General features: G+C 40.3%; 1 protein-coding gene across 2 annotated transcripts; it reads left to right on the forward strand.

Moving 5' to 3' along the window:
- The first annotated feature begins 1,958 nt into the window (after positions 1-1,958).
- On the forward strand, positions 1,959-22,125 carry cmtm3.S (CKLF-like MARVEL transmembrane domain containing 3 S homeolog). Of its 2 annotated transcripts, none has more exons than XM_018260484.2 (5): positions 1,959-2,131; positions 16,264-16,419; positions 17,932-18,027; positions 18,114-18,234; positions 21,649-22,125. In XM_018260484.2, the coding sequence occupies exons 1-5, from the start codon at positions 2,009-2,011 to the stop codon at positions 21,675-21,677; spliced, it is 525 nt and encodes a 174-aa protein (XP_018115973.1). In that variant the 5' UTR covers positions 1,959-2,008; the 3' UTR covers positions 21,678-22,125. The 2 variants fall into 2 exon arrangements, with proteins under 2 accessions (XP_018115973.1, XP_018115974.1); XM_018260485.2 differs by lacking the exon at positions 1,959-2,131 and adding an exon at positions 7,968-8,252.
- The last annotated feature ends 1,422 nt before the right edge of the window (positions 22,126-23,547 follow it).

Consider the following 23,547-nt stretch of genomic DNA (forward strand, 5'->3'; position numbering starts at 1 on the left):
GGGCAAAAATCTGCTGGCCACCAAAATGTCTAGAGGTTGAAATTGTATACGAATTTGGGCCTCATGGGGCCCCTATACCTCCTGAGCCCCCTAGTTACGCCCCTGGTGAAGGGGGCAGATCTTTCCCATTTTGCTTCATGGAAAAATGTGCAAATCAGTGAAAATTGAAAAAGGTGTTTCACTGCACATATTATGCTGTTTTTAGACTACTTTTAAAGTTCCTCTTGGCTAGTTTTGGGCTGGTTTTGTAGTTGACTTGGGCTGTTTTTGAAATTTAGACCTGGCAACCCTGAAACCCAGCCTTCTACTACTGAGATAGTTCTGTCCTGTGTGGTTTCTTTCACTGGTCAGATTATGTGGGTGAAATCTGAGACGTTACCTGCAGACCCAGACCTTACAGCAGCCTTTAACCAGGGCCGGAACTAGGGGTATACCAACGCATTTTAGGACATCATCAGGAGAACACACGTTCCTGCGTGCGGTCTCCTAATGAAGAAGTACTCGTCTCTGCAGTCACACTTCCGTGCTGCCCGAATAAACAGTTGCAATCTACGCCCTCATGGCTCAGCCCTCAGTACAAATGCTTAACTTCCTCAGCCCTCCCTCCTCAGCTCTCAGCCCTCCTGCCTCACACCTCAGCTCCTAAGCCAGGCTGAGGAGGGAGGGCTGAGGATGGAGAGCGTTTGTACTGAGGGCAGAGGAGGGAGGGATGCCGGCTGAGGAGGGAGGACCCAGGACGGAGGTTCGACTGCAGCCTTTCAGGATGGGTGAGAGAAAAAGCAGGCGATGCTGCATTCCTCTGCCTTAGGAGAGTGATTTCCCCTGAGGATGTCCTAGAATTCTTTCTGTCGGGGTAGCCATAAGAGGCACGTAGGGGCGCCAGGCACGTACATCATAAGCAGCCTACCCCTAGTTCGCCACTGAAAAAGAGAAGCACATTTTGTGCATGTGCGCCCTCCTTTGCGCATGGGGGCGCCCAGCCCGCACTGCCGTTTGCTATAAATGTGAACCTCCAGCATTCCCCAATTCATCAAGCCTTGGATACGAAAGATGTAGCTTTAAAAACAAAATATTTAATCAAAATAAAAAAGACCTACTGGAAAGTTGTTTGCAATTTGCCCATGTATAACTTGTTACCAATAAACAAAAAGGTGAATATGGCTTGAATTTCTGTAAAGGCACCTTAGGCCCATGATTAGGGCAGCAGCTTTAAGGGGTGTCCCTCTGGTAAATAGATAGAAAAAGAAATGCTCAGGACCACATCATACATTAAAGGATTAGTTCACCTTTAAAGTAACGTATTACTATGATGTAGGCAGTGATATTCTTAGACAAATTGTCATTGTTTGTTTTTTTTATGTTTGTAGGGTTTTTTTTTTAGTTATTTATCTTTATGTTTAGCAGATTTCCGCTGTGGTATTTCATCAGCTATCTGGTTGCTAGGGTCTTATTTACCATACCAACCAGGCAGTGGTAGAAGTGAAAGGCTTGAAGATGAATAAGTGAGGGCCTGAACAGTAAGATAATAATAAAAAGTAACAATAACAATGAACTTATAACCTTGCAGAGCGATCGTGAGCAATGACGGTTGTAAGTGACCCCCCATTTTAGATATTGAGAGTCAGAATAAGAAGGCAAATACAGTAATAATAAGAAATAACAAAAAATAATGAACACCAGTTGCAAAGTTGCTTGGAAATTGACATTCTATAACATACTAAAAGTTAAAGGTTAACAAGTCCTTTAACACAGCCCCTGAACATGCATCTTGATGTGTGCAAATTCCTTTCTTCTCTGTATTGTTGCCGTAGAAAGATCCACGAAGAGGGAGATATCCTTGTAAGTATCCGGCAGGGCTTGTGCGTAGCTGTGTTCTCAAAATAGTTGGTCCTTGATGTGGTAGAAATGTATCCGCACGATCACATCTCTTGGCGCAGTTGCTGGTGCATTTTTCGCCTTTCTAGAATTAAAGCTGATTCCGGTGCCTCAGGGAGGAACGCTGCCATAAATGTTTGGACATACGCATTTAGGCCCTTGGTGGTTACTGACTCCGGGATTCCCCTCAGTCTTACGGCGTGATCTGTCTCCCAGTTTTTGTTTCAGTGCAGAAACCTCTTCCGCTAGGGCCGAGGTAAGATCAATAATGTCGTTATGCGAACCCACCATCTCCTCCATTTTGCTTTCAAGGTGCGCAGTTCTATCTCCCTCAGTTCTGTTCACAACTCCGCAATGGTCTTTTGCATGTCGCTTTGTATATCCACCTTACGCAGCGAGTGAAGGCTTTTTAATGTAGCTGTTGTAAGGCCTTCTTGTGTATGCGAAGGGTTGAGATTCCCGTTCTGTGACTGTGATATCAATGATGCTGGGGAAGCTGGGCGCGAAGTGTCTCTCTCGTCGCCATCTTGGAATCTTCCCCGCGCGCCTCCTCCTTTATCTTTGGCTCTGTAAAAGGCCGTTAATTTGGTTGAGGAGCATTTTTTCTTTAAGGTTTTCCCCATCCTTACTTGTTGAGGAAGCTATCACTGTCTTCTGAGCCCAGTCTTGGCAGTGCTCCTCTGCTAGTTTGCTATTAAATTGGAAGTCCGGAGGCCTAGGCATAGAGGCGGGGCAAGCAATTACTTTCACTTTCCATTCAGCACTGCCTAGATGTAACTGCCCTCCTCACATTCCCCCATTCTCTTCACCATTTAATTGTGTAACCAGGGCATGGGGATGGACATCAGGTCCCCCATTCTGGTGCACAAACAAGATTCTGAGATGATGCAAGGCTTGCCTTAATAACAGTGTCCACAAAATGGCTCCTGTCTGCTTGCTAGAATTATGAATTCCCAGACTGGAGGAAACAAGATTCAAATAATTTATATAGTGTAATTAAAGTTCATTTTGCTTGACTAACATGATAAAATAGGATTCGGGATAATTTCTTTGGGTGACGGATCCCCTTTAAGCTAACTTTTAATATGTTATAGAATGGCCAATTCTTATCAACTCTACAACTGGTCTTTATTTTTTAATGTGTATAATGTTTGATTTATTTGCCTTCTTCTTCAAATCTTTCCAGCTTTCAAATGGGTCGGTCCACTGTCCCCACAGCCAAAAAAACTATTGTTATTGTTACTTTTTATTGTCAATCTTTTTATTCAGGCCCTCTATTATTTTTATTCCAGTCTCCCATTCAAACCACTACCTGGTTGTTAGGTTAATTTAGACCCTAGCAACTACATAGGTGCTGAAATTCCAAACTAAAATTTTGACTAAGAAGCTAGATATTTAAAAAAAACACATATAAGAACAATTGCAAATTGTTTTAGAATGTCACTCTCTACACATCATGCTAAAAGTTAATATAAAGGTGAACAACTCATATAAGTTATATGCATCTGGTGCTAAGTTGAAACCAAAGACTTTGTGGGTAATTCCTTGTGGCAACACTCCTAGTGTCATTCCTTGTGGCAAATTCTTTTGATCCTAGGCAGGTCACTTGAAGGGATACTGGTAAAAGTTCAAATTCCTGCCTATGTCATACCTTAGACCTCAATTCCTGGGGAATAACACACATCATTCTGCTCAAAACTGTACATTCTCTATGGTTCAGTCACCAGAACAGGCCCAATCCTAGCACTTGGGGTAATCGAATGGTCAATCTGAAAGAACCAAGGTTAACAGGAAATGTTCCGGTTCCAAAGTTTCACTAGTTATCACAAAAAATTCCGTAACTTAACAATATTAAAAATCCATAATATATTCAGAGATATGTATTAAAAAGCATTCAGCATACTGACCCCATGATACTCCAACTGGAGTGGAGTATCGTGGGGTCAGTATTGTGAATGTCTGATTGTACTACTTAAAACAACTGATCATCAATCCAAATTCCAAAGTGACCAGGAATTTTGGATGCTGTACCACTGAAAACCCTCTCTAACCTAGCAACCAATCAGATGTTTGCCTTTAGCAATGCAGATTAGACTACTAAAGCTAAATACAGATTGACTCCAGGCAAGTGAGGATAAGGATAACTACTGGAAGAAAATAATGTGCTGAACAAAGGTACTGGATATGAATAGACATAAAATAGCTAAGAGCAGGCCCTAGCTATCAATTGACTACAAGTTCAAAATCTTTTGCATTAAAGAGGCAGTACTTTTGATATGCTGTAGACAGTACAATACAAAATAACAATAATATTGTAGCCTCACAGAGAAACTGTTTTTTAGCTGAATTACATTGGTGGAAAAAACAGATTGGGTGTGGGGAAACAGGTCGAGAGTAGGGTTGCCACCTTTCAGCCCGGTGGAGACCAGGCTGTGACATGGAGGGGACGGGCTGTGAAGCATAGGGGGCGGGACCCGGATGCAGAGGGGGCGGACCATGACTTGGGGGTGGGGCTATGATGCGACAATCGCATGTCAGTCTTAAAGTGGCCATACACTATAAGATCCGCTCGTTTGGCGACATCCCCAAATGAGCGAATCTTTTCCCCGATATGCCACTAACAGCAGGGCTATATCGGGGGTAATCTGAACATTCGGCCCTATGCCCGAACGATCGGATTACGACGAGTTTAATAGGCTCCGACGGGTCGGTCGGGAGAAAAATCAAACCTTCCCGATCTATATCATGTCCAGATATCGATCGGAAAGACCCGTCGGAAGCCTCCATACACGGGCAATTAGCGGTCAAATTGGTCTAAACGACCGATATCGGCAGCATTATCTGCCCGTGTATGGCCACCTTTATAGAATCCTGTCCGGTTTTCCTAATTTGGCAGCCCGGTAATTTGAAGGGCTGCACGGGTCAAAACTGGACAGGTGGTAACCCTAGTGGGGAGTGGTTCGAGTGCTGGCGGACTGGGTGTGAGCTAAGTGGCTCGGATACGAGAGGGAGCCGGTCATGGGTGGGCAAGCCAAGTGGCCTAGGGGTGCACAGTTTATAAATCCGGCCCTGATTGTTAACAAGTAGGTGTTTGACGATGAATCAGAGTCTAGGTTGACTCAATTGCCTCCCCCCCACGGACTCTTCGCATCTTCTTCCTATGGAGTCATGCTCAGACTTCTTGGAGCCACTGGGGTGGGTATCAGTACTTATTTTGTAGTCTATACAGCACAAAGCACTGAGTTTCTTGACAGCGCTATATAAATAAATGATGATGATGATGATGATGAATATGTCCTTCACCCTTTTTAGAAGGAAACCAAATTCATTTGCTTTCCACAGATTCATCACACCTAATTTTTCACCATTTTGGCCCACTGAGGATTCTGGGATTTGTGGTTGAAGTCCCAGCCGAATCAGCTTGCCAGTGTTGTCAACTTGGGACACAGAATTGATAAGCAAAATGACAACTGGATACAACAGAGAGACCACAAGACTACAGTCTATTGCCTACCCCCATCTCTACTTTGTAATATGACTCCAAGCCATAGTCTGTTCTACCAGACCTAAGAGACCTAGTGCAGTGTGTTGTATTTCTTTTTAAACTGGATAGTCATTTGTGGGGATATTCTTGCTAGACAGCTATTGTCTCTTCCCAAACCCCTAGCAGCACATTTTCATATGTGGCAGCACATGTATTTACCTTTAATTGGTAAAATGTATCATCAAATTAAAAAATTATGATATTGTTACAAACTAATTATGCTCATGCTGTTGTATATTTCTCAAGAAAATATTTCACCTCCAGTATTCCTTCCAAGCCTGGCAAGCCTATCTTAATAATGAGATCTTCCATGTATCAGTTTAAGAAGATTACGATCTTCTTTATTAACTTAAAAAAAGAGGGAAAGATTTCAAGACTTGCCTTGTGGGCCCCTGCTTGTATTTTTATATACACCCATTTATTGTACAGTGCTGGAATACGTGGCGTCCTTAGAAATACACAGGAGAACTAAGCCTAAAACTGAATATGGCTAAAATGCTATATTTTATATAATTACTTTATTGCATCAGCTCCTCAATAGCAGCAATGAGCCAGGATTTCAAACTTTTCACAGGGGGTCACCATCTTCGAAAGTGTCTGTGACACTCACATGCTCAGTGTGGGCTCTGAGCAGCTGTTGAGAAGATAAATTTAGAGGTTGTTGCAAATTATCAAGCACAAAATTAGGGTGGTTTGTAATATAATCTGAAAGATAGGGAGCTACAGATGCATCTTTATGGGCACAGATCTTCGCTGCTAAAGGGCTGTGGTTGCCCTGGGCTGGTACAGAAGCCCAAAACATAATGTACAACATTTCTACGCTACTTCTTTAGTTAAACTTTAGTTCTCCTTAAATTTAAAACAAAATCCTGTTGTGTGCTTGAAACCGAAACAGTTTATTTTAGATGGGACAGCATGTTAATTAATCTTCCTGTCAACTGATTTTGCTTTCTGCAGCTAAATTTAATATCCATGGCTACCCTTAAGGTGGTCATAGACGCGCCAATAATATTAGATGTGCAAATAATATCGTACAAACCAATATCGGCAGAAGACTTGGGCACCTTTGAAGGCACCCAAACATCGGCCACTGTTAGTGCTGAACCATTTTGCAGTGCTTCACATTATTCCCATAGTTACTGAAAAAAAATCTAAAATTTACTTTATTTAATGACAATTCAAGAAAGCTATACATTGGCTGCTAGGTAAAGTATCCAAATGATTAGCCTGTGAGGTGAATTGATATGTCATGCCATTAACAGAAGGCCACATACATGTGTAACAGTACTTTTTTTTATTGTATTGTCTACTGTTTGTTCTATTCATTTACTGTTTTTATTTTCAGTGCTGCGTGCATAAGTAGCACTACATAAATTAAAATATACATACATCAACACGTGCCAAATTTGTACTGTGGCCAGCATCAAGGTGGGCACTAGGAAAAGCCCTGGTGGTCCTAGATACAATGGCTCCTCCTATACACTCAGCTGACATTCTGTTCTTGTACCATGGCCATTTGAGCTTTCAGTATGTGAAAACAATATTAGGAACTGAAAACAGAAGATCAAAGAAGAGAAAGACAGAATATGAAAGAGGAGAATGGAGGAAAATGGGGAAAAGTGTACAAAACATGGCTACACAATCTATTTGCCAATCTATACAGTGTGTGGCATAACTAGTACTGCTGGCAACACTGACTGATAAGCTGGTTGTTAGGGGTCACTGGGTATCCAAAAATTTGCTCTTTGAGACTTCAACAGTATTGTTTCCATTCCATATTATTCCTCATCTTTCATTTCAGGGCTTTGCCTATTCAACTTCCAGTCTGGCGATTACACCAATATCTGGTTACTAAGGTAATCCAGACCCTAGCAACCAAATAACTGTTGAAATTCCAATCTGGAGCGGCTGAACAAAATATTTAATATTTCAACACACAAAAAAAATGAATGCCATTTGCAAGATCACAGTCTGCATTACAGAAAAAGGGGTGGTTCAGGTATGGAATGGTTCAGGGTGGTTAGTATGTTATAGTATAGCCAATTCTAAGCAACTTTTCAATTGGTTTTCGTTGTTTATTTTTTATAGTTGTCTTTTTCTTCTGATTCTTTGCAGCTTTCAAATGGGCGTCGCTGTCCCCTTCTAAAAAATAGGAAAAAAAATAGAAAAATGCTCTGAAAGGCTACAAATGTATTGTTATTGCTACTTTTTATTTCTGATCCTTCTATTTAGACTCTCTCCTATTCATATTCCAGTCTCTTATTCAAATCTATGCATGGTTGCTAGGGTAATTTGGACCCTAGCAACCAGATTGCAGAAACGGCAAACTGGAGGGCTGCTGAACAGAAAGCTTAATAACTCCAAAAACACAAATAATAAAAAATGAAAGCCCAATGCAAATGATCTCAGAATATCTCTCTCTACATCATACTAAAAGTTATCTTAAAGGTGAACAACCCCTTTAATAACTAAGATTGGAATTCTCCTTTAAGAAAAAGAGCAAGAAAGCAGCCGCAATAGAAGTCACTGAACAGCCAGTGACCCCCGAGCTGCTTGTGGGCAGGAAGTAGCGGCTCTGGCACTGCAGGGGTTAAGCCTCCGCACATCACAGACACTCACAACTTTTTAGTTTAATACACATTTCCGCGTTGCCTCCATTTCCTTTCTTCTCCTACAGACTGCTAAACTATCCTTTTCTGCCCCCCCTCCCCCGACAAGAATGGATGAGCCCGATCAAACGAGCGAGACTCGCACTCCTGCCCTGAGGAGCGCATTGATCCCGGGAAGGGAGTTCCTGAGCTCGCGCAAGGGACAGCTGTTGCTGGCTGAATGGGTGAGTGCTCACATGCTCCGTTGTCACGTCTCCAAGCGCAGGAATGAGCCATTTGTTCAGTTACAGACATGAGATATACCATATGTGCATATACCATCCTTCCTCTCCCTTTCACTCAGCTGATGTGGGTAATGTGGCTTCGTCTTGGCCACAAAGAGTTCTATCTCCCTCACTTACAGCCCGTGATTGTGACTAATACAATCCTTCTGTGCAGCCAGGAAAGCGGAGGGGAAAAACAATTCAGCTCTTTTCTCTTATGGAAAATAAGTCCCTGCTCCAGTATTTGGATTTGAATGGAACAAAGGAAGAGGGACAGTTTTATCTCTGTGTAAAATGACTCATTAGCTTGGGAGTATTTTGAAAGTAGTTATTGTTCTTTCATCATTGTACTATCATCCTTTGTTTGGACTGAGAAATGATATGGCAGTTTATGATGGAGCCTAATGAGCGCATGGTTACATCACTTAGATGTGGGTCAGTCCCTAGTATTGATGTGCGGTTTGAGAATTGCTCGACCCGACCCGGGCCCGCTGCTCTCCTTTATTTATAGACCCGCGCCCGCCCCGCAGTGACGTCACAAAAGGGGCCTATAAATTCCGGCGCCAGAAGCCGGCAGTACTAGGTCGCGGGCGGTGAGAGCAGGAGAAGAGCTGCACCCGCCCAGGACCCGCGCTTTTTGTCCTCGGGTCGGCCCGCACATCACTAGTCCCTAGGCAATACATTAGAGTTAGTGATGTGTGGGCCGACCCGATACCCGCGGGTCGGACGGGTTTGGGTCGACCTCGCAGTGCTCCTCGCGGGTGGGTGCAGGTTGAGATCTTCTCCTGCTCTCCCTGCCCGCCACATTCAAATGCTGAGTTCCGGTTTTATAGTCTTGCATCTGCTTGCCCCGCCCCTTTTATGACGTCATCGGCGGGGCGGGCAGGCACGGGTCTATAAAAGGATAAAGCGGTGCGGGCGGGCACGTTACTAGTTAGAGTATAGAGAACTCCACAAGCGTTTTTCGTCAGATCAACGTCCGCCGACAAAACGCAAGGAACAAGTCGGATGGAGACGCAGGCGACAAGATTTGGACTGAATGAAAAGTCGCAGGTAAAAACTACATTACATCCAACACGACACGACTGTCGGGTGAGGACGCAGATAGCAGCAGTCCGACCATGTAGTTGTTACCTCCGACTTCATTTTCAGTCCAATTATATCTTGAAGCGTGCGACTCCATCCGTCGTATTGCGTGCGTTTTGTCGCCGGGTGTCGATTCGTCGAAAATCGCTTGTCTACCATGGGGTAGAACTACACGGACGACTTCTATGCGTTTTTGGCGGATCCGACGCGCTGTGCCAAACCGCAGCCGTCAAATTGCATGTGACGGAAAATAAGGTAAGCAATAGCAATATCTGATGGTGTCGCAGCATTCATTCGACATGTCTGTCAAGTCGGATGAACGCTGCGACAAGATCCAACGTTTGTATTTCTTACCTTATTTCCCGTTGCATCCGACTTGACGCGCATCGGATCCGCCGCAAACGCATAGAAGTTGTCCGTGTAGTTCTACCCTTACTGCCGAGTGTGGAGGCTGCAGTAAGATTTCTGCACTTGTAGATTCAATGAGCTATTCAAATGTAGATTTTTTGCCTAAAAAAAAATCTCTTTTATATATATTTTCTCCTACTAGGATTCTCTTACAAATGTGGATTTTACACTTAGACTGCAAATAATTCTGTCTACAATATAAAATGTAATTCCTGAACAAATGAATCTGTTTTACTTTGAAATACATCATTTATTGTGTTAATGACATGGGTTTAGTATTGCAGCATTAAAGGAGAAGGAAAGTCATTTATACTTGGGGGTGGCAAAAGTTAGGCACTCCCAATTGGTTGTATTTACTTACCTGAGAGCAGAAAACTGCACCAGCCTTGGGTTCCGCCAGCGAGCACCATGGAGCAATCCTCTTCTTCTCTTTTCAGCGAAATAGCCGACTTTTTAGTTAAAGTTTGGCTTTTCGCTCTACTGCGAATGCGTGGCCGTTCACTGAAAGAAGAAGCAGGAAGAATTTCACTGGAAGAACCCTGGACCGGTGCAGTTTTCTGCTCATAGAAGCACCAGCCTGGAGTGTTTCACTTAAGTAAATACAATCACTTGGGCCTAACTTTTGGCACCCAGAGTATAAATGACTTTCCTTCTCCTATAAATGAACTGTAACAAAAATGGGTGTATTTGCTTTAGGGACACTACTATAGTTTATATCAGCGATCCCCAATCAGTAGCTTGTGAGTAACATGTTGCTCTCCAACCCTTTGGATGTTGCTCTCAGTGTCCTCAAAGCAGGAGCTTATTTTTGAATTCCTGGCTTAAAAGCAAGTTTTAATTGGATAAAATAGCCTCCTGTAGGCTGCCAGTCCACAAAAGGACTACCAAATAGCCAATTACAACCCTTATTTGGCACCCCAGGGACTTTTTTCATGCTTGTGTTGCCCCCCCAACTCTTTTTTTCATTTGAATGTGGCTCACGGGTAAAAAAAGGTTGAGGACCCCTGGTTGCTGCGTATACATAGGGGCAGCCATTGAAGCACAGGATACACAGTGGATTCAAGGTGTTTTTTGTTCTATTTTAGGGCTGCCTTGTAATTTGAGTCAGTATGTGAATCAAAAAGTCCAGTTATACTGTGTAGCGTTTTTCAAGCAAGGTTAAATAAGGCTTAGTTCAGCACAGTCCTGGTGCATTTTCCAGGAGCGGAACTGTTTGTTTTGTCAGGTGGGCATTAGTGCAGAATGCTGGTGTGAGCATTTCTTAACAATCCTCTCCTAACAAAGCCAGACCCTGCTTTAGGCAGTTATATTCCTATTTTTTTTTTTTTATCACTGCACCCTTTTATGGATGAAAGGATCAGATATTAAAGGACATTAAAAGTGCAATGCACTGGAAGTTCCCAATTTGAAGATAACCTACCTGCAGCATTGGACTTGGGAGTTTCGGCCCACTGGGGCTCCTGAAAAACACACCATCCCAGGTTATGATTCCGAGCACTGCAGGACTCAAAAATGTCTTCAGACCAGTTCCAGGATGCCCAGGACAGTTTGCATATACAGTGTAGTAGCATCTGAAGTTGGTTCATGGGCAGTATACAAATGCAGTACTGGGATTTTTCCAAAAGTGACCCCTAACATGTCCTTCAGGAGAAAAGTACTCAAGGGTCCAAGATTCCCCCCAACCAGTGAACTGCACTGTCCTTAAAGGGCTCCGAGATATAGCTTTGTGTTTTCTATTCTTGAGAATAGCATTAACAGAGTAAAGATATCCAGGCACATAACATACCACAGTAAAGCCTTATATTTTTCCATCATTTAATTCAATGGTTAGTTTCCATTATACTGCAGTAATAGACCTAAGTAAGATAAACCATACCCAATATAATACAAACACTCAAGGCTCATGCCGGCAATAGGTAAAACAGACAGCTGGGGGAATGTATAATTTATCCTCTGGCGTCTTCCTTTACTTAAAATACATTATGGAGTCCCGAAGTTTGATAGAATCCATAAATGGGAATAGAGAATATTTAGACAGGCTGTTAATTTTGGGCTTTACTTGTCTCTACAATGAAAAGCATTAGAGAAAGTTCACAGCATTTTTCTTTTTCTGACAAAAAGCAATGTACAGAAATATTTTGGTGTGCCATCAGCTATAAACCAGTTATGCAATAGAATACACTTTCAAAGTGGAAAATATTGCAAGAAGCAGTACATGTATGAGATCAGTTATCTGGAAACCCGTTATCCAGAAAGCTCCAAATTACAGAAAGGTTTTCTCCCATAAAGAAAAAAAAATGACTTGCTTTTTTGCTGTAATAAAAAAACAGTACCTTGTACTTGATCCTAACTAAGTAATCGTTACTAGAAGCAAAACCAGCCTGCTGGGTTTATTTAATATTTACATGGTTTTGTAGTAGACTTAAGGTATGAAGATCCAAATGACAGGAAGATCTGTTATCTGGAAAACCCCTGTTCTGGAAAACAGGTCCCATACCTGTAGTTTTATGAATGGCCTGGACTCTTTTATTTAAAGGGAAGCTACAAACGAAATTAAGAAATAGTGCATACCAAACCTATGAATAAACAAAAATATACAGACAAATGGCTACAGTTAATGGCAAACTAAAAAAAAATTCTGCATAATTAAAAAAAATGCATGTTATTGAAAGCATTATAGGTATGTGATCTATTATCTAGAACCTGTTATTCCGAAAGCTACAAAATAGAGGAGGGCCATTAAGCAATTCTTATTTTTTCTTCTAATGATTTCTTTCTATAATAATACAGTACTTTGTATTTGATAGTAACTGAGCCATGTGAATCCATATTGGTGCAAAACAATCCTATTGTTTTTTTTAAATGTTTTTAGTAGACAAGTATTGTGATCCGAATTTACAAAAATAACCATTATCATAGAAATTCCAGGACCCACACATTATGTATAACAGATCCCATATCTGTATATGTCTGGCTGTTTACATTCTCTGTATCTCTCATTCTGACTTCTGAAACAAGTTAGTTTAAGCTGATTAACAGAACTGGAGGAGAACTGATATCTGCCTTATTTCAATCAGAACCAGAGAACTGAAAGGGTGGAACAGCTGGGTGGCACATTAACACTGAAAGAGCACAAAGAGTAACTTTTAAAGGAAAACTATACCCCTCAAACAATGTAGGTCACTATAAAAATATATTGCATAAAACAGCTCATTTGTAAAACCCTGCTTCATGTAAATAAACCATTTTCATAATAATATACTTTTTTAGTAGTATGTGCCATTGGGTAATCATAAATAGAAAGCTGCCATTTATGATTCACGGTGCACACAAACAACTCATACATGTTAGGTCACACGAGCCAATTAACAGACAGAGTTCTGTCTTTTGCTTCAACACTTCTTCACATTTACTATTGGTCGAATATCGACCATTGAAGTTAAATCCTTCGACTTTGAATATCGAAGTCAAAGGATTTACCGCAATTCATTTGATTGAAGGAAAAATCGTTCGATCGAACGATTCGAAGGATTTTAATCCATCGATCGAACGATTTTCCTTCGATTACAAATTGCCTAGAAAGCCTATGGGGACCTTCCCCATAGGCTAAAATTGGTGCTCGGTAGGTTTTAGGTGGCGAAGTAGGTGGTCAGTACTTCGACTATCGAATGGTCGAAATAGTCGAACGATTTTTAGTTCGATTCAAAGTCGAAGGTCGAAGTAGCCAAAAAAATACTTTGAAATTCAAAGTATTTTTCCTTCTAATCCTTCACTCGAGCTAAGTAAATGTGCCCCTTAGAGTTGTAGTATTTCTGTCCAGGTGATCTCTGAGGCAGCACACAGACCATCACGAAATGGTGGTTCAAGGCAAGAGATGTAAAAGGGCAATATTTACTTAAATATAAATTCCAGTTTGAGAAAAATACTTTAATATGCCACTTAATTTGATATAAATCTGTTGCTCAAGTGTTCATTTTGGTGCTATAATTTTCCTTTAAAGGCATAATCCTATTTTAAAAGGTATATTTTGCAAGCGCAACAGGTGAACAGGAAAAAAGGTGAGCACCGGGGTCTAAGAGGTAGGCTGCAACTGTGGAGGGGAGAGTGCCTGGCCAACGTGTCTTCGATGCTGGGGCGGGGGCCCCCAGTCCGACCCTGCCTATACTCCATGAATTTACTGCACTCCATGGGTTACATTTATCAAAGAGGCAACTTAGAGATCACTGCAGTCGCTAGAGTGAAATTCCGCAGCTCTCCATTCATTTCTATGGGATTTTTAAAAGAGTATTTATCAATAGGTGAAAATAAAAATGTACCCTTTGATAAATATGCCATAAAAATTAATGGAGAGTGGTGGAATTTCCCTCATAGCAGATTGTGGTGATCTCTAACTTCACTCTTTTATAAATATACCCCCATGTGTCATCAACCAGGCCAACGCCATGCCTGTAGGTGCAGAGGTGAGCAGACACGTTGTTTCTCACAGGCCGAGAATCAGCCACGTCTTACCGTAGCCTTAGGACAGAAGCCTCTTAAAGGCTAAGTACTCAAATGTCAGGGCTTGGAGAACTTGAAGTGTAAGTTCCTGTAAGATTGGGAACCTCAAATAGCTGGCAGTCAGCATGCCTATTATATCTCCTCCTCTGACTGAAGTATTTTAACAGCTCTTAAGCACAAACCACATGCTGAAAAAGCAGTAATACTTCCCTCTGAGTCAGTGTTGCAATGTAGGAATAATTGTGTGGCCTGAAAAATAGGGTTCAAATCATTTTAAAAAAAATCCAAAGAACTTAGCAACCAAAAATAGGGATAATTTACTAAGCAAGATGCAGTGCAAAGCACCAAATTGCATGCAAAATAGCATCCATCCAAATGAGATTCACAAAGGTGTCTAATACCTTCTCTTCTAAACTTGCACCAAATAATGATATGCATTTGCTTTGCTGAAAAAGATAGCAACCAATATCCCAGTCTTCTGATGATATTGGTCAGCTCTTCTCCTGCCAGACATGCACTGAATATCATTATTGGTGTGTTTGTGGCCACCTTAATTCTAGGAAATTGATGTTGTGGTTATAAACATGACCGATTGAGTGTGGATTTTATAACTTGCGCTTGCTGTGTAAATCTTTCCTTATGCCACAGCTTACACGCTTGCTTTATAATAAAGCATCACAGTAAAGATTATACAATGTCCTAGAGCTGAATACATGATGAAGGCTATGCTCTAAGTCAGAAAACTCCAGTAAGCACTGGTTAAACATTTATAATAAAAGTTGGTCAATATTTAGAGACTTTAAATTTACAGGCTACTAGCATATTGGCAGTGTATTCATACAGCATAACAGTATCCACTGGTTTCATCATGATTCATTATAAAGGTAGAAAAGTGGCTACTGGGCCCCAGCTACATTACGCAAACCAATTACTGGATAATGTCCCCCACATATATATATAAACATTACCCACCTTCTAATTGTATTTATAGGCCAGGTATGCCTAACCTGTGTTGGAATCCTCTGAAAGACAGGTGAAACGTAATTCTACCTGGCAGTGCTGTGGGATCTTCCTATTAGTCTTTGTACAAGTATGGGGCCTGTTATCTAGAATGCTCAGGATCTGGATCTTTCTGTAATTTGGATTAATTATATCTAAGTTTTTATCATGTACAAGGTACTGTTTTATAATTACAGGGGGGGGGAAAGAAAATCATTTTAAAATCTTGATTATTTGGATAAAATGGAGTCTACATGAGACTGCCTTTTTGTAATTCAGAGATTTCTGGATAATGGATCCCATACCTGTACCCAATTTGGCATGTCCTAAGGCTAAGGTCACATGGAGCATTAACTCCTCTGCTCTTAATCTGCGTTTTTTTTTTTTCTAGGCTGAAAGAAGCAGATCCAATCCATTCCACAGGTGAATTTATGTGCACTGAAAATTACAGCTTCTGCTTGGGTACTGGTACGCAGAGCAGAGATCAACTCAAACAACATCACAGCAGGCATTTTCAAGCCAAACTCTGATCAACTCAATGTTTCAGTGCAGATCAACGGAGCTGTGGAAGGGATCTTCATCTCTCAGCCTGCAGAAAAAATGCAGACTGAGAGCAGCGGAGCCAATGCTCCATGTGCCATCAGCCTAAACTAGTAATTGCAGCCTTCTCTAGGGTTGCCACCTGGCCAGTATTTTACCTGCCTGGCCGGTAAAAATAATGCTTGATGCCAATGTTATTAATAGGAAAAAACGGCAAGTATATAGGAAGGTCTGTATTTTTTTTCAAGAAAAGATGGCAACCCTAGCCATCTCCCATGCACAGCCACAGCTGTTATGTATAGATGGGCCAAATTAATATTTAGGGAAAGGCAATTTAATAAATTAATAAATTATTCCATTAAAGATATACATTGATATATATATTAATTTTGCTTTTAGATTCGATAGACCGCTTAATAATCTTTTCATTTGCATTTTGCAGGTTGTTTCTTTTCTCACCTTCATCTGTTATGCCGCATCAACTGCAGTTGGTCTCATGACTGTTCCACTCATAGAATTCCTTTGGGCTCTCTTTACATTCTACGCCTATTCTTTAAAATACAATGAACAGCTAAAGGGAATACTTTGGCCTCTTTTGGTAAGAAGCAGCATTCAGTATTGCATTACGTTGGTTTAAACTCTGAGGCACATTATTTGAAAGGACATAATACTGTACTGACAGTTATGGGTTTTAAAAGGAAACATGTATTTTTTTTCTTTTCACTGAACACAACAAGGGTTCAGTGTGGAGGACGAGGTTCAGTTTTCAGAATTAATTGGCAGTTATACTGGCTGGTGGAATACCTGAACTATAAGGGGAAGACTCAAAGGAACAGTACCATCAAAAAATTAAAGTGTTTTAAAATAATAATGTAATGCACCGTTACCCTGCACTGCACTGGTAAAACTGCTGTGTTTGCTTTAGAAACATTACTATTGTTTATATAAACAGATAGTAGATAAGCTCTGTAGAACATAATGGTGCTATCCACTATTTAACCTGTGCCATATAACCTTTTTTCAATTTCCGCCATTGCTAGCAGCTTGTTTAAATGAACTATAGAAGTTAATTTCTGAAGCAAACAGATCAGTTTTACCAGTGCAGAGCAACATTAAATTATATTTTCAGGTCTTTAATGGAGAAGGAAAGTCATCTTGCACTTGTGGGTGCCAAATGTTAGGCACCCCCAAGTGATTGTATTTACTTACCTGAAACCCCGGGCCGGTGCTCCTATCAGCAGAAAACTGCACCGGCCCGGGGTTATTTCAGCACCACAAAGCCGTCTTCTTCTTTCTTCAAATTTCTCGGGGCAGACGCATGCGCAGTTGAACATAATAACTTTTTAGTTAAAGTTCATCTTTTCGTTCGACTGTGCATGCGCAGCTGCGCAAAGAAAGAGGAAGACGGAAAAGAATCGTTCCATGGTGTTCACTGGTATAACCCCAGGCTGGTGCAGTTTTCAGCTGATAGTAGCACCGGCCTGGGGTTTCAGGTAAGTGAACACAATCACTTGGGAGTGCCTAGAATTTGGCACACCCAAGTGCACAAAGACTTTCCTTCTCTTTCATTTTTTTTGGTGTTACTCTTCCTTTAACTGCTTATAGTAACCCAACTTTTATAAATAAACATACAGTAAATCTATAGATAAAGGCAACTTGGACAAAAAAAAAACCTTTGCCAATATGTCTAATACAAAGTAAATGTTAACGCTACATATAAACAGGATAACGTTTTACTTTAAGAATATGTTTCTATATAATTTTGATTATTCTGCTTTTTTTTCTGGAGAAAGCAGAAGTTTATGTCCAGATCTCAGCTGTTCATGTAGGACAGTGTAGCCTAAAAGTAGAAGAGAATCCTCTGATTAGAAGCATTTTCCATATACGCATATCATTTTCTTCAAATCATGTTTTGTTGTTTAATTATAAAAATCTTTATAGAATTTATATTATGATGAGTACTATAGTGTATTTTACAACTTATGTTAAACATGAACTCAGTATATGTTTAGAAGTACTTATAAAAAAGTGCCATTAAAGAAACAACTGTTTTCCTTATGCTTAAGGTTCATTTAAATTGCTAATTAATACAACATTCTTTCTCTGATAGGATTTTATTCGTTGTGTGTCAGCTGCCATCATTTATTTTGTGGTGTCTCTTGTGGCCGTGTCAAAATACAAATGTGGGGCATCCAAAGCTGCTGCGGTGAGTTCCACTGTCCACCGATTTATCTGATGATTGATGATACGTGTCCATTTAGATTTATACATTTGTTACTCTTTTCATTCCAGGTATTTGGGTTTATTGCCACTATTATATTTGCAATTGATTTCTACATGATCTTCAATGAGTTGACCAAGTTTCTTAAAAAAGGAGATTCTGCTGAGGATCCAGAAAGACAGAAATCAGAGGGTATGGTACTGTGATTGGTATTATTATAATTGCTAAATATTAATTTAAATAAGTATTAAATTACATAATCCTGTACATCCATCACTTTAGAATACAAGTGCAGTATGGTAAAGTGCCTTCCACAGGTAACCAAAAATGGAAAATAAATCCTTATCTCTTTTCATAATCACTGACATGCAATAATGTAACAATGAATGTAACTCATTCTGAGTTATGTGAGGATATGTGTGGTGCTCTCCTTAAGTAAAGAGACGTTTTACTCTGTTGAGCACGTCTAAGTTTGTTCTTTCATTTACACTACAGGAGCTCATTTATGAACTCTAGGCTAATTTGCCCATGGGAAATTATCCATAGCATCCAATGAGTAATTGGCTTTTTGCCATATGTGAATATTGCATTCACTTGTATTGTAATCAGACAGTTCAGTGTGAAAATAAAAACTGGGTAAATAGATAGGCTGTGCAAAATAAAAAATGTTTCTAATATAGTTAGTTAACCAAAAATGTAATGTATAAAGGCTGGAGTGACTGGATGTCTAACATAATAGCCAGAACACTACTTCCTGCTTTTCAGCTCTATAACTCTGAGTTAGTCAGCGACTTGAAGGGGGGCCACATGGTACATTTCTGTTCAGTGAGTTTGTAATTGATCCTCAGCATTCAGCTCAGATTCAAAAGCAACATATATGATTTAAGTGGCGCCCCTCAAGTCGCTGATTGGTTACTGCCTGGTAAGTAATAAGTAGAAACCAAGAGAGTTGAAAAGCAAGAAGTTGGGCTATGTTCTGTTATATTAGACATCCAGTCACTCCAGCCTTTATACATTACATTCTTACATTCTTTTTACACTGAACAATTCCTTTAAAACTCCATGTGACGGATTCAAAAAGCAGTGTGATTCTTGGTTCCGCTGGAAAATTTACAGAATTTTTTACAGGCTGCAACTCCAGCAAACAAATTTGCCTATAAGAGACTGCGATAGTAAGGCATTTTGCAGTAATGATGCGACCTGTTTAACTGACTTTTGACAGCTGTGCATATTAGATTACAGCTTTGCATAAAAAGGAATAACTACTGCAGCCACATTATTGCATCTAGTACAAGCCAGATGAGGCATTAGATTAGCATCTGAGAGGGTTTGTTTCAATTTATCTTTCATCTATATGTCATTTAATATACAATGAACTAAGATGAAATAAAATACAAGATAAAACAGAATATTCTTTCTGTACAGCTTTATTTGACAGCTGCCCCTAATTTGCAGAAGTACTGCCGTGCTTCACAGACCTAGGTCTGCTTTCTGATTATCAGGAATCAATATCCATTGTCCTCTCTACTATGTATAGTTACTAAAAGACAAACAATACACCAGAGAATTGGCATGTAGTGTCTGATAAGTATGGCACATAATAATAGAGTATGTTTCATGTGATCTCCCAACCAATTGTTTAGAATTATTTTTGGATGTCGGTAGGTGTGCCTGTTACTTTGGGGAAGGAATTTTTGCTATACAAAATGGTAAAACGTAACTGGGGCTTATTTGCTAACACTGGTAAAATGTTTGTAAACCATCTTAAACTATCCAATTAGCTCTGGGCAGTCTATTGGAGTGTACATTTTTTATAGTGGGGGCTTTTAGTAAATCAGAACAGTCTGTTTTAGACCACTAGGGATTAATCCAGGGGTGTCCAACCTGCGGCCCAGGATGTATATGAATGAACTTGAACTTCTGCCAATACAGGAAACTTCATGTTGCAATGTCACGCACAGAGAGCGTATGTATGCAGTGTGCATGTGCGCTTTAAATTTTACATGGGGTGTGCAGTGTGTGTGGCTTCCTAGAGCAGGAAAAGCAGTTGACAAGTGAGCGTTCGGTTACTTACAAAGGCAGGTAAGCATTCTTCAGCGGCATCACTCGCTATGCAGCGCCTACATTTGTGAGCAACTTTTTTCAAGAATGAACACACAGAGTAAAATTAGAACCAAATTATCTGATGAACACCTTGAGAATCCACTGAGAAATGCAACTACTTCCTTTCAACCAGATATTGATGCAAACACAATGACAAAAATCCCACTAGATTTATGATACCCTCTTTTCTTTTACAATAAAATAAATCAAAAATTAGCGTTAGTGTTTGTGTGTATTTCTAGTGTGGCCCCAGAACATTTTTTTTCTTCCAATGTGGCCCAAGGAAGCCAAAAGATTGGACACCCCTGGATTAATCCGTGCCTACAAGATACAATATGCTTACCCATTGTTACAGTAACAAACATCTAAAGCTACACCCTATTTAGAAACACTATTTCTGTTCTGCACTGATGAAGGAGAGTGCAGAAAAGGAAGTAATACCCTTGCACGTTTATTTCCTGTCAATGCAAATGTTCCCTTACTCACTGGAGAGCTTGTCATTTAACAGTTGTGCAGTATACCAATATATGTGATCTGTGGGATCAGCCAACTACATGTTATAGCAGCAAATTATAGAAAATACCACTAAAAGGGGAGCGAGTCACAGAGGCTCACTTACAAATGTCACTGAAGCCACATTTGCATTGCTCATTTGTAGCACTAGTTTTAGGTGTACACAAGAACATGTGCTCAGTACAGACTGATTATGTATTTACTCACAGTAAGTTCCATGTCGCTACATCGATGCATTTTTGCACCTGTTCATCACAGGAGTAAAATTGTTAGCAGATGCTTGACCATTTGCAACCATGATGGGGGTGGGAACAAACAGGGGTTCGAAATGTACATGCTATCCACATCATACAAATAATTCTAATGTAGTTTATTTGCTACAGGTTTTAAAACCCAATCAATAACATGTCAATAATTGCTGCCTACTTTGCCACTCATTACAAAGTTACCAGCCTATTGGTCCAAGATTGGGGCTAAAATCAGTGGTGTAACTAAAAAGGCCCGGACCATGGTGTCCTCTATAGCCTCGGAAAATTTGTGCATCAGCTGCAAACTATCCACAGCAGGCAGATGTGAGTACATGAGTGGGTAGATTTTTTTGGAGGGGGGCTGGCAAAAACTATGGCCTATTATTGATGTATAATCTCTATAACATGTCAGCACTATGTGACTGAAGGATAATAATAATATAAAACACATTCAAAAGTATAACTTTACAAAAATGCTTCATTTTGGATACACAATGAACCATTTCTTCTGTGAAGATGAACGGCCTCTTCACAAACATAGGTTTCTGTTTGCACACGGCTATTTTCTGTGTATCCTAACAGCAGTAAATAATTTTTTTTAATACCAATGCATTAGGAACTGTGCTACAACCATTATAAAATGTTTATGACCCTATGGGTTTACTAGCACTGTAGTGTTACTCTTTGTATTTCTTCTCTTCTTTTGCTGAAAACAACTCACGTTCTTTTTTGCTTTTCCTAGATGAAGAATCAGATTCTGATTCAGACTGACTGAGAGCAGTTTAACAGTGCAACAGATAACACAGGAGGATCTGCAGAGCAGTTTCTTTGGAAAGGATTATTCCAAAACCTGAAATATATCTGCCTTCTGGAATGTGATTGATCAAGGAGGATGTCTTGTGAGCGGACATTAACCCTTTTTCATCTACAACAAAATGCACTGCTTATAACATGGATCACTTTAAGGAGGCTACAGACTGCAGCATGCAAAGTGGGAATACTTTTTTTTTTTTAATTGGCAGAAATGCAGAGAGTGTTGGTAGAACCCTATGAATGGAAGTGCTAATGGCATCCTACTTTTAAAATGATTTTACAATTTTGGTTGTAAGAGCTGAGCATGGACCTGATATGCCTTGGCCCCTATAAGTAGGAAGCTTACTTTTCAGTATTGCGCATTAACTTTTTACTGTGAGATACAATAAAGCCTTGGTTCATACAATATGGATTTTGTAAGGTCTTCGTCCTGTTCTGAAACACATGATGGGTGAGCTTTACAACAGGAAAGCATTAGCATCCATTAAACGTGGCCAGAGCTGCATTAGACGATTAAAGAGGGTGGAACATTTTTTATAGTCTGGTCCGATTGCCATCTTGGAGTGGGGAAGGAATTTTTTCCCCCTCTGAGGCAAATTGCAGAGGATTCAAATGGGGTTTTTGGATCAACCTAGTTAGGCAGGTTATATATAGACACACACTAATAATAATAACGTCCCTAAGTGCTGCTAGGACTTTGCTGCAGAAAGCAAGACCTGTGTGTTCAGTCTTCCAGTAAACTAGGGGAAAAAAGTAAGTTGCGGTAGGTGGGGGCACATTTACTAAGGGTCGAATATCGAGGGTTAATGAACCCTTGAATTCGACCCTCGAAGTAAAATCCTACGAATTTGAATATTGAATTTGAAGGATTTACCGCAAATCCTACGGTCGAACGATCGAAGGAAAAATCGCTCGATCGAACAATGAAATCCTTCAAATTGAATGATTCAAAGGATTTTAGCCGATCGATCGAAGGATTTTCCTTCAAAAAAATCGTAGAAAAGTAATGGGGAAGGTCCCCATAGGCTAACATTGTACCTCGGTAGGTTTAAACTACCGAAGTATGTAGTCGAAGTTTTTTTTAAAGAGACAGTACTTCGACTATCGAATAGTAGAACAATTTTTACTTCGAATCGTAGAATCAAAGTCGTAGTCGAAGGTCGTAGTAGCCTATTCAATGGTCTAAGTACCCAAAAAAATACTACGAAATTCGACGTTTTTTTACTTCGAAGCTTAGTAAATGTGCCCCCTGATGTTGCTGTCTGTTCACTTTACTTTGGCACCGATATCTATACTGACTAATGTAGCTGTAAATCTTGACCCTCTTACACTGCTTCAAGTGAAAATTTTATTCCTCAAGTCTAAAGGGTTTGCCTCTGGTTCATTGATGGTTTATATGGAAAAAAAATCCCCCACTATCTGTGTATAATGATCTGTAATATACTGTAATCATGTTGCTTTATCGGCGTCTTTTCTCCTAACTTGACAGTCTTTCCTCACAGTTTTCTTCCTTTACTTTTACCCATTTACTTTCACATCCAGGGCCGGACTGGGGGTTAAAAGCAGCCCAGGCAAAAAAAATCAAAGCAGCCCACATGTAAACCCCTCAGTGACTTCTAATATCCTTATCATTTACAGTAGGAGGTACATTATCCCTTATAATAAATGAGTGATACTCCGAGTTCCCTGTATAACTCAGCCTGCAGCCTTGTGCCTTTATATGGTCACAGAACAACCCCTCAGTGGCTTCTAATATCCTTATCATTTACAGTAGGGGGTACCCTAAATCAATATGGTTAATATGGAAAAGGCCCACATTACTGGATTC

This window comes from Xenopus laevis, chromosome 4S, assembly GCF_017654675.1.
Source record: "Xenopus laevis strain J_2021 chromosome 4S, Xenopus_laevis_v10.1, whole genome shotgun sequence".
Lineage (NCBI taxonomy): Eukaryota > Metazoa > Chordata > Amphibia > Anura > Pipidae > Xenopus > Xenopus laevis.

What these genes read in the sequence shown, in the direction of transcription:
- cmtm3.S (XM_018260484.2), top strand. Translation starts at nt 2,009, where the DNA reads ATGTTTGGACATACGCATTTAGGCCCTTGGTGGTTACTGACTCCGGGA. An exon ending in GGGCATCCAAAGCTGCTGCG is followed by an intron (nt 18,028 to 18,113) that starts GTGAGTTCCACT and finishes TTTTCATTCCAG; the next exon opens with GTATTTGGGTTTATTGCCAC. An exon ending in AGAAAGACAGAAATCAGAGG is followed by an intron (nt 18,235 to 21,648) that starts GTATGGTACTGT and finishes TGCTTTTCCTAG; the next exon opens with ATGAAGAATCAGATTCTGAT.